The 14,481-nt window shown below is 37.7% G+C and overlaps 1 protein-coding gene across 2 annotated transcripts in view; it reads left to right on the forward strand.

Annotated features, from left to right (window-relative positions):
• Positions 1-13,446, forward strand: part of HTT (huntingtin) — an 88,313-nt gene extending 74,867 nt beyond the window's left edge. For both annotated transcript variants that reach the window (XM_074865653.1, XM_074865654.1), the window contains 8 exons: positions 728-883; positions 3,493-3,683; positions 4,243-4,357; positions 4,584-4,797; positions 4,946-5,051; positions 6,412-6,574; positions 7,277-7,437; positions 8,409-13,446. In XM_074865653.1, the coding sequence (XP_074721754.1) occupies positions 728-883; positions 3,493-3,683; positions 4,243-4,357; positions 4,584-4,797; positions 4,946-5,051; positions 6,412-6,574; positions 7,277-7,437; positions 8,409-8,622 (1,320 nt within the window). In that variant the 3' untranslated portion in view covers positions 8,623-13,446. The remainder of the gene's footprint in view (positions 1-727; positions 884-3,492; positions 3,684-4,242; positions 4,358-4,583; positions 4,798-4,945; positions 5,052-6,411; positions 6,575-7,276; positions 7,438-8,408) is intronic.
• The last annotated feature ends 1,035 nt before the right edge of the window (positions 13,447-14,481 follow it).

The raw sequence follows: 14,481 nt of genomic DNA on the forward strand, positions 1-14,481 counted from the left end.
TATATGTTACCAAATATTCAGAGCTAAGCAGCATTTGTAAAGCATCTTTTAATGTATGGGAAACACTGATTTTTCTTAGCAGTGCTATTATATGGGCAGTATAGAAATGTAATTTGAGCAACTATAAATTATACTGATTTAAACTATACAAGCATCTGAATTGTATATTCTGCTACTACATGATAAACACTATTGTTAATGATAGTATTTTACTTGACTACTTGCTAAAAGTAAATTTCAGGATTTTGTTTATCCTATCTCTTTGTAAGAAAATGAAGATTGAACAACAATGTGTTAGAGGATTAAATTGGTTATTGAAGCGTAGAAGCAAAACTAAAGAATGTGGGTGTGGAATGTGTCTTGATAGCCATTATTCACTACCATAAAAGACTTAAAATGAAACTGTCCTTGCAAGAGAGTATGTATTGTGTGTTCTGGGGTGTTTTAGTACATTGTAAATGGCAGCGTGCATTCATTTTCCAGAATTACTTACTATAGTGGATTTGGTTTTGTACACCGTTTGGAAAAAAAGGCCATTTAGAGGTAATTGTTTTCTGAGATGGATGGTGGAATTAATTCTGGACAATAGTTACTTCAGACACTTGAGTTAATGTTTACATATTTAATAGATGGATCGAGGAATCTTTTGCTGACAATTAGAAGGGAAAGTCAGGTTTTGGCTGTCTGCTAATGGGCTTTTTTATATTCATTTTTAATTTGTGTACAGCTTCTGGCAGTATCAGACTTATTTACAGAAAGGAATCAGTTTGAGATGATGTATACAACATTGACAGAATTGCGAAAGGTACATCCATCAGAAGATGAGATTCTTGTACAGTATTTGATACCAGCCACTTGTAAAGCTGCTGCTGTTCTCGGAATGGTAAGAAATTCTTATTGAAGTTTATTGCAAATTCATGAGTGTCTAGGTTAACTCATCTTTAGCTTCTGCTGCAAAATCTGATGTACTTGGCAAGAGTGGTTTGTCTCCACAAAAATCCCTTAGCTGATAAGCACAGCTATAAGAAGTAACAACATATGGATTCTGGGCTTTCAGAGGTTGCAAACATCATCTCCAGTTTCCCCATATTCAAATAGAAAGGTTGTTTGGTTTGGGTTGTTTTTTGAGGTTTGAACTTAATGTGCTTTTTGGTTTATCTGACTCAGCTGAGTGTTATCTTTGCCCTGGACTCACTTGTTACATTTCAGGCCAAAAATGAGGACTGTGAAACAGCTATTGCTAGATTTGTATCACAGGTGAATGGCTGTAATCTCATGAGAGACTGGGACAGTGCATGTGATGAATATGTAGCTTGATAGTGAGGTATCCCTTTTCTTTCCCTCACTCTTCCCTCCATTGCATCGTTCTGCACTTAGGGAAAGAACATTATTAATGCAAGTTTTTTAATTAAATGTGTTGCTGTCTTATGAATCTGTAGACGAGAGAGCAGTAGTATTTTCCAATGGATGTATCAGAGTGGGATTATTTAGGAGAAAAATTTACAAATTATTTTGGAAGAAGGTAGCATTTCTAGAAACTCTACAAGACTAATATAAAACTATATGGGTAATAGTGATAAGAAAACTTTTGAAAGGCTTTTGGCGTAGGGCTTCCAGTAGCTATTGTAGCACTAACCGTACAAGGGAAGGCTGTGAAAGTAATGCCAAACATGCAGAAGCAGTTTTAGAGATCAGCTTGTTCTGACTAGGCTGTAATTTCCCACTCAGTGAACTAATAACACCTTCTCACAAGCAAACAGCTGAATATAACAGGTTAGTGGGAGGGCAAAAAAAGAGTTGATTCCATCAAGAGTTTATTGTCCTGTCCTCAGTTATATAGAAAATCCACTTAAAAAGAGCAACTAGAGAGCACAAACTGTAAAACTGGCCTGTATCTTAGATACTTCATGAATACAGGGACAAGGTAAAACAAATCATTTCTACTAAATACTTAAAATAGGTTGTAAGAAAAGACTTTTCAAATCTAACAGTTTAGAATAAATTTTGCATATTTCAATAAGTTGCTGTACTTTAGTAACAGGGAGTGAAGTATCTGATACCAGCTTGATATCTGAAGACTAAACATAGAATCGCAGAATCATTTAGGTTGGAAAAGACCCTTAAAATTGAGTCCAACCATTAACCTAACACTGCCAAGTCCACCACTTAAACCATTTTCCTAGTGCCATGTCTACACGTCTTTTAAATGCCTCCAGGGTTGGTGACTCAGCCACTTCCCTGGGCAGCCTGTTCCAATGCTTGACAATCATTTCGGTGAAAGAATTTTTCCTAATATCCAGTCTAAACCTCCCCTGGCACAACTTGAGGCCATTTCCTCTCTTCCTATCGCTTGTTACTTGGGAAAAGAGACTGACACTCACCTTGCTACAACCTCCTTTCAGGTGGTTGTAGAGAGTGATAAGGTCCCCCCTCAGCCTCCTTTTCTCCAGACTAAACAACCCCAGTTCCCTCTACTGCTCCTCATAAGACTTGTGCTCTAGACCCTTCACCAGCTTCATTGCTCTTTTTTGGGCACGCTCCAGCACCTCAATGTCTTTCTCATAGTGAGGGGCCCAAAACTGAACACTGTATTCGAGGTGAGGCCTCACCAGTGCTGAGTACAGGGGTAAGATCACTTCCCTAGTCCTGCTGGCCACACTATTTCTGATACAAGCCAGGATGCCATTGGCCTTCTTGGCCACCTGGACGCACTGCTGGATCATACTCCCCATGGTCCTTTTCCACCAGCAGCTTTCCAACCACTCTTCCCCAAGCCTGTAGCATTGCATGGGGGTTGTTGTGACCCAAGTGCAGGACCCAGCACTTGGCCTTGTTGAACCTCATACAATTGGCTTTGTCCCATCGCTCCAGCCTGTCCAAATCCCTCTGTAGAGCCTTTCTGCACTCAGGGAGATCAACACTCCACCCAGCTTGGTGTCATCTGCAAATTTACTGAGGGTGCACTCGATCCCCTCGTCTGGATCCATGGGAGTGGTAGAGAAAGATGTGTAGGTCTGAGTGCCAGTGGTCTCAGAGAACAAATAAATGGAACACTGTACTATGAGCTGAGTGGATGGCAGACTGTTCTTTTGGATTCAGACTATAGGCATCTACCAGCCAGTTTCAGTCAGAAATGTCCTTTGTGATTAGCTGGAAGGCCATAAAATTTCAACCATCCAAGTCCTATATGTAGAGGATTCTTAGTAGCACATATTATTTACTGAACTAATTCTTATTTTGCTTTTCTTGGCTTTAAATCATGAGAACTTTTTACAGGTAAAACAAAATAGCATCAGTTTGCTAATTAATCAAGTCATCTCTTATCGGATTATATTAATCTTGTGATATTTGATTCAAAGTGGTTTTAAGCTGAGCTCTGGTTTGTGCCATATTTTCTGCTCTTTGATTTGTTCCAAGTATTTCCAAATGACAGGAGTCACCAGTACTGAACCAGTGCTGACTTCTAATGAATACTCTCATTGGATGTATTAGGATAAAGCTGTGGCTGAACCAGTAAGTCGACTGCTGGAATCAACCCTAAGAAGCACCCATATGCCAAGTCGGATTGGAGCTCTACATGGAATTCTTTATATCCTTGAGTGTGACTTGCTTGATGAGACAGCGAAGCAACTCATTCCAATTATCAGCGAGTATCTGCTCTCCAATTTGAGAGGAGTCGCACAGTAAGACTCTTCCCCCCTTTGTCCCCTCGCCCCAAAGTGTTGCATGCTTAGGTGTGAATGAAAGGACTCTTTATGGTTTGCTGTTGTCAGTACATTTTAGAGCAGGCTGTTGTATCAAGCAGGCTTTGGCATTTTCACTGAAAATATCAGCCAATTTTAGGTTTGATTTACAGAAGTGAAAGGATATTTGAGGGTGAGAAAACTGATAGCTCAGACTTTTGTCTCTCTGGTAAATTGTGTTCCCTAAACCTTGTTTTTCTGTCAAAAGGTATACTTCTTGAAATTAGACTTGCGGGATCAGTAGTGAAGCTTATTTCTCCTAAACAAGTCAGACAATGATAGCTCGTAATTATATTGCTGAAAAATTTCTTGTGTTGCACTGGATTTCTGTGGTAACTAGTGCTGTCCTATGGCATCTCGGTGATACTTTGAGTTTAAAAATTGCATAAATTTAATGTGAAAAAATACTTAGTGTTTCTAAGGATTGTTTATATTGTCTGTATTTGTGACCTAGACAGCTTTGATGTAAATGACCACTAGTGTTTTTGTTTATTTACAGTTGTGTGAATATCCATAACCAACAGCACATCTTGGTAATGTGTGCAGCTGCTTTCTATTTGATTGAGAATTACCCACTTGATGTAGGGCCTGAATTCTCTGCAGGAATTATACAGGTATGTTGTGATGCCTTCAGTCACAGGTGGTCATGTAACGTGGGATCACCGCATATCAAGTGAAGTGTTAAAGATAGCTTATTGTGGTGTAGGTATGCTTTTGGGTTTAATTTCATCAGGTTTTCTTAATACCTGATGCAGGTCCATACTAGCTGCAATGGTATGGTGCTAGAAGATGACCTTAAATACACCTCAAAAAAAGGTAGTTGGCTTCTTTCTTTTTCAGATGTGTGGAGTCATGGTGTCTGGAAGTGATGAATCAACACCATCCATTATTTATCATTGTGTCCTGAGAGGATTAGAACGACTCCTTCTTTCAGAGCAACTTTCTAGGCTGGATAGTGAATCATTGGTTAAACTGAGTGTTGACAGAGTGAATGTGCAGAGCCCCCATAGAGCAATGGCAGCACTTGGATTAATGCTGACTTGCATGTACACAGGTATTTACTTTTTTTTATACCTTTGATGTATTGAGAGACTAGCTTACTAACAGTGCTAACTTTCTTCATTATTTTTGTTACCAAGGATAAAAAGGTCTTATTTTAGCATTCACGGTAAACTTGTAACAAATGTTTTTGGTTTATTTAGGAAAGGAAAAAATCAGCCCCAGTCGTACCACAGATGCAAATCCTGCTGCTCCTGACAGTGAATCTGTGATTGTAGCTATGGAACGAGTATCTGTCCTTTTTGACAGGTAAGAGGATAAAACATGTATAATAGGGCACTGAGAAGGAAATTATTCTGTTTGGCACTGTGTGGTCACTTCTTTTATTTGACAGTTCTAATACTTAATTAATGATGTTTCTCTGCTTACCGTTGCTTAAAATTGATACTTCTAGTATATACAGTAACACTGATGGAATTGCTGAAGGCAGCACAAATGTACAGGAATGTAAATGGAAAACAGACATGTCCTAACTGATACTGTGTGTTGCACAAACCATAATACTTTCTAAATGTATATCCAGCTCCCTTCAGGTCAAACTCTTAAGTGCTTTTCAGGATGTCTTCTGCATAATCAAGGATATAAATCCAATTTACGGGAAGTAATCTTTCAAGCCACCCTAAGAGTTTAAAACCTTTTTCCTCTTCCCCCACCCAAGCGTTGCTCTTTCCAAGGCTGTTAAGTAATTGCAGAGAAAGGGTACAGTAAAACTTCTGTATTCGCATGGAACTCATTTAATGGAAACATTTCAAAACCCCTGTTTTGATCTGACAATCTCAAGCTGTCTTAAGTGAGCATAGCATGTTAGATTTTGCATAGTAGTTTGTGGGATAATGGTTTACATTTTTTAAAGTGTTCAGTGGTTTTTCTGTAAAACTGGATGAGGGTTTCACTTCTGTACTCAGTGAGAACAGAACTAGAGCAGTGTTCGAGTGCTTTTGAAAATATCACCTCTAAGAGTTAGCAAAACAAACGTGAATACTGCAAGCAGAAAATAACTCTTGCAGGGAATAATCATACGATGGTAACTTGATCTTGACACATCAACAGATGCAGACATTATTAGGAAGATTTTCCAATCAGTGTTATTTAAGTAAGACTGTCTTTAAGTTGAAGTATCTTTTCCCCTCCTTACAGTGCAGTGCAGCTTGCTTTTCCTGTTCAATGTATTGGTCATACTGGTCTTGAATAAAAAACACAAGTATGTTATGAGTGGAAATGAGTGTTCTGCTTATAAATGGTCTTTGCTCTGGTAACTAGGAGTTATCTGCCTGTCCTTGTTTATTGTTTATTTTTTTCAGTATTCCTATTATTAAATCTTGTCTTTGCAATTCCAGAGCTTCAAAAAATGTTGACTATTTTTTAAAAAAAGGGCAGCAGGGGGAGGACATGTCATCTGTAACAACTTCTAATAGTTTTGATAGTAGACCTCTTTGGGTAGACTGTTAGAGTAAGATTACATGAAGATTTGGATTTCTCAGTGTTGAAGACTTCTTTGCCTATCTAGAGATGAAAGTAAAATGTTCTTTCTGTTGCCAATTAAATTGGAAAAGAATGAGATATTTACTGGAATTCAATCATAAAATATATTCTTTTTTCTTATTTTCAGGATCAGAAAGGGATTTCCTTTTGAAGCTAGAGTAGTGGCTCGGATCCTTCCACAATTCCTCGATGATTTTTTCCCCCCACAAGATGTAATGAATAAAGTTATTGGAGAATTTTTATCCAATCAGCAGCCTTACCCACAATTCATGGCAACAGTAGTTTATAAGGTAGTGTTTATATTTATTTTTTTTCTTAAATGTTTCAGAAGATTTCTAAATAATTGACAGCTCAATCGGAGGGGCAAATATCAATTTTGTTAGATCTAAGAAACCAGTTACAGTGATTGCGCTGTATTACTGTGAGTTTTGTCTTCTGGGTGACATGGAGGGCTAGAATCACCATGTCACCCGGAAGACAAAACTCACAGCGGTACAGTTCAATTGCTGATAATGGGAAAATAAATAGAAAATTAAGAGTTGTGATCCTGGTGCTCAGACTCTTTGGATCTCAAGGAGCCAGCGTGGGTCATCTGGCCTTGTGAACTCTATAGTCAAGCCCCTGTGGACTCAGTTGGGCTTCTGGGTATTTTGCTATTCAGCACCTACTTACTGGACTCGTGCATCACTTGGGAGTGCATATGCACGCCACATTTGATATATAAAAATAGAGACATCAGACAAGTCTTGTATTTCTCTATACTTACTCCAGTTTGGCACAGATGTTGAGTCCAGTTGGATCCCGGCTGACTTTTGCAGAATCTCTTTGTCTAGGCGTTGTGTTCATTAATTCTTTAGACCCAGAGTTGTCTCCAGGAATCTGGTTTGTGAACTTCAGGGCTTTGTTGCCGGAGAGAACCTTTACAAGGGAAACTAAATTCTTTCCCGTGTTCATCTACCATGTCTTTATTCCTGTGTAAAATATTTTTGCAGGTATTCCAGACACTACATAGCACTGGACAGTCTTCAATGGTCCGTGACTGGGTGATGCTGTCTCTCTCTAATTTCACACAAAGAACACCCGTGGCAATGGCAATGTGGAGTCTTTCCTGTTTTTTTGTCAGTGCTTCGACCAGTCAATGGATTTCAGCAATGTATCCTAAAAAAACTGAATGTGTGCCATTTCTGGGTAAATATAGTGTTTCTGTAAAGCACGTTGATAGTCTTGAAAGACAAGAGTACAAGTTTAATACAAAAAAAAAAAGCAGATTTACTGCAGTTAGTGGTATATATCATTTTGTGCTATTGGTGCCTCAGGTTTGAGTAGAAAAAAGAGAACTTCTGAACAGGTTATAAGGACAAAGTTATCTAGGACTACTCTTTTAAGATCTGTTGCTTGTGACTATGCAAGATGATTGGGAAGGTCCTTACTTTGAGGGACTTTTTAAAAGCTTCGTCGGATAGCTTTGCAGTGACCTTTAGAAGCTTTGTTCTATATTCCTTCTGCAAGATAAAATATATTTTAAAAAAAGAAAAACAAACACCAAAAATCTCAAATTAAAGAAAATTATTCTGTACATAAAAACTGTATTTTGCAAGTGTGCCCCTGGAGGTGTCCTGCAGTAGTAGTGAGCTGTGGCAATGGAATGACGTCAGCCAAATCAGTTGGAACAGTCAAAAGACATAGGTGGTATCAGTGCTGGGTTTGTTTAAAAACAAACAAAACCCCAGACAAACCAACAGAAAAATAACTGTTGCATTTCATGACCAGGCAAAAAAGTGGCCATATGTCATGTTTGAAACTTCCTAATGACTCTTAATCTCAGCAGTGCTCTTTGGCTGTTAGCAGTTGTGACTGTGGTGTTGATTTCACTGTTTGCTCCAGTGGATAAAGAAAACTACTGCTAGATTAAAAATAGTTTCTGGGGATAAGAAACTGCATGAAGTTAATGAAGAAAGAGGATTTCTGTAGTAGCAGTTGAATTGCAACATAACAGTATTTTGCACTTTTAACGTTGGTGGTGAACTCAAAAATACACCATTTTATTGGAGAATGGTGTTTAAACTGCTATACCAAAAGATAAGTATCTTCTATCATGTTATGACCTTAACTTTTATATTTCAGTCTTCCACATATTATCAGCAGAATGGGAAAATCAGAGCAAGTGGATGTTAACATCTTCTGTTTGGTGGCCATAGACTTCTACCGACATCAGATAGATGAAGAATTAGATCGGAGGGCCTTTCAGTCGGTGTTTGAGGTGGTAGCATCTCCAGGAACCCCATATCATCGCTTACTAACTTGTTTGCAAAATGTCCACAAGGTCACAGCATGTTGAACATCTTGATGTGTAATGGAACTGCATGACTAGTGTTGGAATCTGGTATGAATTATGGGGAACGCAAGATCAAGAAAGTATCTGGGGTTGCATTTATGGTAAATACGGATCTGTCAGTTTTACTTCCAGAATGCATGGACAAGTGCTCTGCAGCACTGGAAATCATCTGAAAAGTCTAGTGTAGTTCTTCTTGTTGACACCAGGCACCTGTAACTGGAAAGAAATATGTCAGTGTTTTTCAAGTGGTGTTTGGAACTAACCTGAGACACGCTAACTGTAAAATATAAGCAAGTACTCCATGCAAGGTGACTGGTATTACTCTTCTTCCTAATGTTCAGCTGAAGCCACTGTGGTGCAGCCGGTAAGAAACTGACAGAAAGACTGTTATTGCAAGCTGCAGTCACTAGAAAACTTCATAGTTTTATGTACCTGTATATACTGTTGTGTAGTACAGAATAGAAATTGTTTCCTAATGTCTCTCCCAAACAAGGAAAAGAGAAAATGGCTTTCATGATTTACACTTCCAGCATGTAATTCTTCTCTCTGGACTTTCTGATATTCTGTGGTGTATGTGTTGGTGATATCGGAGACATAGTGCACATACGTAACCACACATTTTTCTTTTTTCTTCTCAGGATTTAAAATTTGAGTACAGTTATATCAGTAAAAGAAATTTTAACTTAAATATTTCTATATCATGTACAGTATGTAAAATTGTAAGATGTGTGGTGCATGAGCTGTGCTGTAATTTGAGATGAACAGAAGCCACGCTACTGAATGTCTTGACATCTGTATTGTCCTCATTTTTTTTTTTTTCCTTGTGCTTGAATTCATGTTCCTTTTGGAAATCCATCTTAATGTACAGATTACATCTTGTTTTGCATCTCACTTTTTCTTAAAGTGCTTTAAAATTGGAATATGTTGATTAATTTGTCTTGAGAGACTGTACTAAGGAGGCATTCTTGTGATCCACTTTACTGTAGCTTCTTTTGAATTCCTTTATTTTGAGACATAATGGTAAGAGAGGACTAGTTACTCTGGATCAGCATTTTGTATACTTAAGAAACTTCTCTTATTTGCTGCAGAGCATTTTAAGGGACAAAATGGTGCAAGCTCCCCAGTAGTCAATAACCATTTGACCTTTCCTAACTGAGACCATGGAGTCATCTGGATTCAAACCATTTTCAAGTAAACAAATCTATGCTAGCAGTTAAGAATCAGAAGGCTGCAGTGGTCTACTTTTGGACTGGCTAAGGTGTTAGATTACACAACCTCTTTTATTACCTGTTGTATACATAATGCTTTAGACACAAGCACATTACAAATATCCATGAATTTCAGGACACTACACAGGGCCAGATTTAGCTTTTACTCACCACCCAGGGAACCCCTCTGATTCGTAAGCATACATGGGGAAATCTAGCGCAGCATTTGTCTTTAGTTGTAGTTGTTATAATTTGTTAATTATAGAGGAATGATACCTTGGTTCTCAGTCACATCCTGTATTTAACCTCTCTTCATTTTCTTATCACACCTTTTGGTGACACTTGGAAAAATGAGGTAGTGTTGTCAGGAGGAGCGTGTACTGTATGTATTTCTGTATATAATGTATATGTTGAAATTATACACATGTGACAACATTTAATGTATACAGATGTGTATATTTGTATTTATTAAACCCATGTATTTAAACTAATTCCAATCTAGACCAAAAATTGTTGCTTCTGCCCATAAATTGATTACAAAGGAATTGTCCACTGGTGTCACTTCCTTGTAGAAACTGATAGAGGAAACTGATAGTATGGGCAGTAGAAACAACTGTAGATGTTGCTGTATTTAGCTCTCTACAGATCTTACTATCTAGAGCAATTATTTCTGCCTTTAGTTGGGTTACTCTTCTTTCTTGGGCCACAGCACTGTGGTAATTTTTAGAAGAAACTGAACAGGAGTTCAGAAAAAGGTTTAATAAAATAGATACTGTTTGAAAGTTTTTGAGTTATATTCAAATTATCTTAATTCTGATAAGAGACGAATTCAAGACAGTGAGATATAATGCCCTGCGTTTTCATTAAGGGTAGTATAGATCACTCTTCCCTTTTGTAATCACCAATAATCGTTTTGTACTGTAAACCCACACACCAGTCAGTTTTTGTATGGTATATAGTTTAAGTGAAGATATTTTTGTAAGCTATTTTCCAAAATTAAAACAGATTTTAATATATTTTTTAAGCATCAGGTTAATCATATTCTCACCATATAACAGTATATGTTGTGTTACAAACTGTTAAATTCTTCATCATTTTAAGCTCCTCATGATTAACACAGAATAGCTGGTTACTTTACCTTGGGTTAACAGGAGCCAGACCCTTCAAGAAACTTTCCAAACCAATTTGGGACTTACCACAGAATCTTTCCAACCGGTGACGGAATACATTGAGTTAAGCAGTCAGCACGGCTGGATGAAAAACATCAGGTGTGACAGACCCCCTTTCCTCAAATGCCTGTTGCTGGCCTTCAAGCAAGTATTTGCATTACCCGTTTCAAGTCGAGTTTTAGAGCCGATGCAGTCAGTTCTAACTTCACACAGATTCACTGGTAGTAATAACTCCATCTGTTTTAACCTCTCTTGGAGATTTCTCATAGTATACCTCCTGAAACCTGTCCTAAGTGTCTAAAGAAGGGCACCTCCTCTTAGGAAATTCTCAGTGACCTGAAGGGAACGTAACTTAAGGGTCTTCCTAGTGCGGAAACATACACCGGTAGTGCTTCAAATCTAACATTTCACCTGCAGCACACTTTCCTGTCTACTTCCTAGACATGCTTTCCCCACCCTCACTTCTTTTGGAGTGAAATCATATTTAAAATCAGTCCTGCCTGCTTCTAGTGACAAGAGCCAAGAGGTATGCAATGGGGACAGTAGTAGCAAAACAATGGCCATGAAGGAATACCAATGTTGGATTTAAAGCAAAAAAATAAATCACTTGTCCGTTGAGATTGTCTTAAGGCAAATTTTTATTTCACAGAATGTTTTTAATGTGCTAATTCTGAAAATCAGGCTGTTCAGTCTTTCACTGAGAACAGGGTAGAAATGTGTTTGGGCTTAAGACTTACATTTGGTGTCCTGGCTAACCAAAGCGAACAGTTTCTTTAATGTGCTTTGCAGTGGAACTGGCTTCTTTACAACCTTGCAAGATTAGAGGTATGGCATGATTGGGAGCATACTTAAGACAGATTAATGTTTAAAACTTCATTTACAATTCAGTTGTCAAAGAACCTGCTTTACTAAATCTGTAATGTGGCCGTCCTTTAAGAACACTGTATGCTAGCCAACTTTTTATAAACAGTTTTTGGGCCAGCTACCCACTGGCCTATTAAAGTTTGATTACATTTCATTTCAGCATGCCCCCTCCCTTGCACTGAGTGCAAGAGTGAGGAGTTAGAAATTACAACCCATTGTAATCTAGTTCATATTTGCAGATTTCAAAGTATTTTCTTTACTATTTATGCTCTTTGCCAGTTGAAATTGAATGCGAGTTCATTTAAATCTTCTCTAAAGTGTATATTCAGATGTCATTTCTTGCCTAAAGCATCTGTAGATGATTGTGTATTACTTTTGCTTTGGTAGGAATGCCTTCTCAGCACCAAGACATTGCTTGTTTCTTAACCACCAGCAGCATTCCTAAAGCACTGAGTAATGGATGAACAGATTTAGATCAAACGAAGTGGGTAACAAGTGGAACCTTTTGGGTTAAAAGTAATTTGTTGATATTTAGTAGATATGCCTTAAGAGCATTCTGTCTCGCTATTCTCCTTTGTAAATGGCTGTTAACTTTATATAGCAGATAAGGAGGTTGTGTGAAAAACACTGCAAGGACAGTTCTCCAAGAGCAGCAGACCTGGTTTGTCTTAAGATTTTTGTGGAGCTGTCATGGCTAAGCATTTATGCTTCCTAAATAAAAGAAATTTTAGGGTATAATGAGCAATAAATATAGCAATAAGCAGTTTAAATAAATTTGGTCATTCAGGATCTTACCTGGTGATTGAAAGGGATGGGGTGGGAGAAAAAGGGGAACTGATTCAAGTACATTCATTGCATAAAGCAGACTTTTTCCATGAACAATCCCAACTAAACTTTCTACTAAAGGTAGAAATCAACTAAGTGACAATGGTAGGTGCTTTGCTCTTGTGCTTTTAAAACAGTTTTGGTTATAAGGATACAATCGATGGAAGTTATAAAAGAGCAAAGTACTTTGGTAGTTTTTGGTAATTTAAGTATTTTAAAGTGAAAGCAAGCTGCTGTAAGAACTAGAGTAAGCAATGTAGCAAAATTTTGGGGAAGTCCAATATGCTAATTTTACTTAATACTGAGATTTCAGGTGAACTCTTTGTGCATGCTACCTTAAAGTATCCATTGAAAATCTTGAGAATCCCACAGTCATACCCAGGAGAGCTTCTATCGTAAGTCAAGTTTAAGCTGTATTCAAGTTAACTGGGTATAAATGCTGCAGAGCATTTGTGAAGCATGCGCTGCTTTTTGTCATGTGCATTTTGTGTGAGCTTCTCATTCCCATCAGTGTGTGTATACATACCATCAAGCTGGATCAACCTGACGAAGGATAAGGTAACACACCCTGTGGTGTTGTCTTGTACAGTATGAGGGCAATGATGAGCAAAAGCTTGGAGCCCCAACCCCAAAAGCAATTGTACTCAAAGGAAAAGGAGAGCATATAATTTTAGATGTATGTTTAAGTTTAAAAAAAAAAAAAGCTGAAAATACTGCACATTGAAACTAAAAGAGAAAATAAAATATAACTATTACTGTGATTTTTTTTTTTCTCTGTTTTTTAAAAAAAAAGGTCTTGATGCATTTTTACTATAGTTTTTTTCTCAGTATCTCTTCTTAACAGCAACTATCAAATATGGAGTGTTTTAAAAATATGCGAGAATACTTGAACTCTCTGCAAATATAGGTACAGTTCACAATCACAGTGCTGTTTGCAATTAACAAAGAAGTATCACAGTTGAGCTTTTAATTGTATCTAATAGTCATGCTCGCCAAAATGTCTCTGGGATTCTAGATGAGATCAGAAAACAAAAAAATTTAAGTGTACAGCTGTATTTGTGAATGAGGGTGTATTTATCTGCAGCAGTCCTGGGGGGGGGATAATGTTACACAGGAGAAGAAATGGTTTAACTTGCCTAAGCTTAGTTTCCCAGCTGTTAGGCTTGCATCTTAAAAGAAATTTCTGGGTGGTCCTGCTGCTGAACACTGGAGGATGTCTTGCAGTACTTGACTGCTCAGAGACATCTTGTTTTGATTAACTTTGCAGCACTTGGCTGTTCTCTGGAAATTCTGGAGTAAGCTTTAAAGTATTAGCTTAACGCAGAAAGCACGTGCTGGTTTCATTCTCAGTCAAAATAATTTTTTTACGTTTTGTTTATCCTCGCCAGTGTTAGTAGCAAATGATCAGCCACTCTTGTCACCTTTTAGTTTAGCCGTGGAGCCAAGGAACAGAACTGCACTGTGGTAAGTTTCTTTGTCTTCAGAGTTGAAGACTTCTATGAATAATAAAGTCTTCATCTTTTTGTCACTCAGAATACCCATTTGATTTTTGGAAAGATTATCCCTAAAGATGAATTGCCAGCCACGGGGAGATGAAACATTGCATTTAGAAGACTTTAAACTTTCTAAAAAAAAAGATGAAAACTTTTTTGACTTTTTAACTTTTCTACTTTCCCCACTGCCTCTCCTGTCCCATATAGGTATTGTTTTGTTTGTTCTTTCTAGTTAGGGCAGCTGTAAGAGTATTATAGCGATCATTTTGGAATTGGCTTCGTTCCACCCCAGTTACAAGACAA

The sequence above is a fragment of the Strix uralensis genome, chromosome 4, assembly GCF_047716275.1.
Source record: "Strix uralensis isolate ZFMK-TIS-50842 chromosome 4, bStrUra1, whole genome shotgun sequence".
In the NCBI taxonomy this organism is placed as follows: domain Eukaryota; kingdom Metazoa; phylum Chordata; class Aves; order Strigiformes; family Strigidae; genus Strix; species Strix uralensis.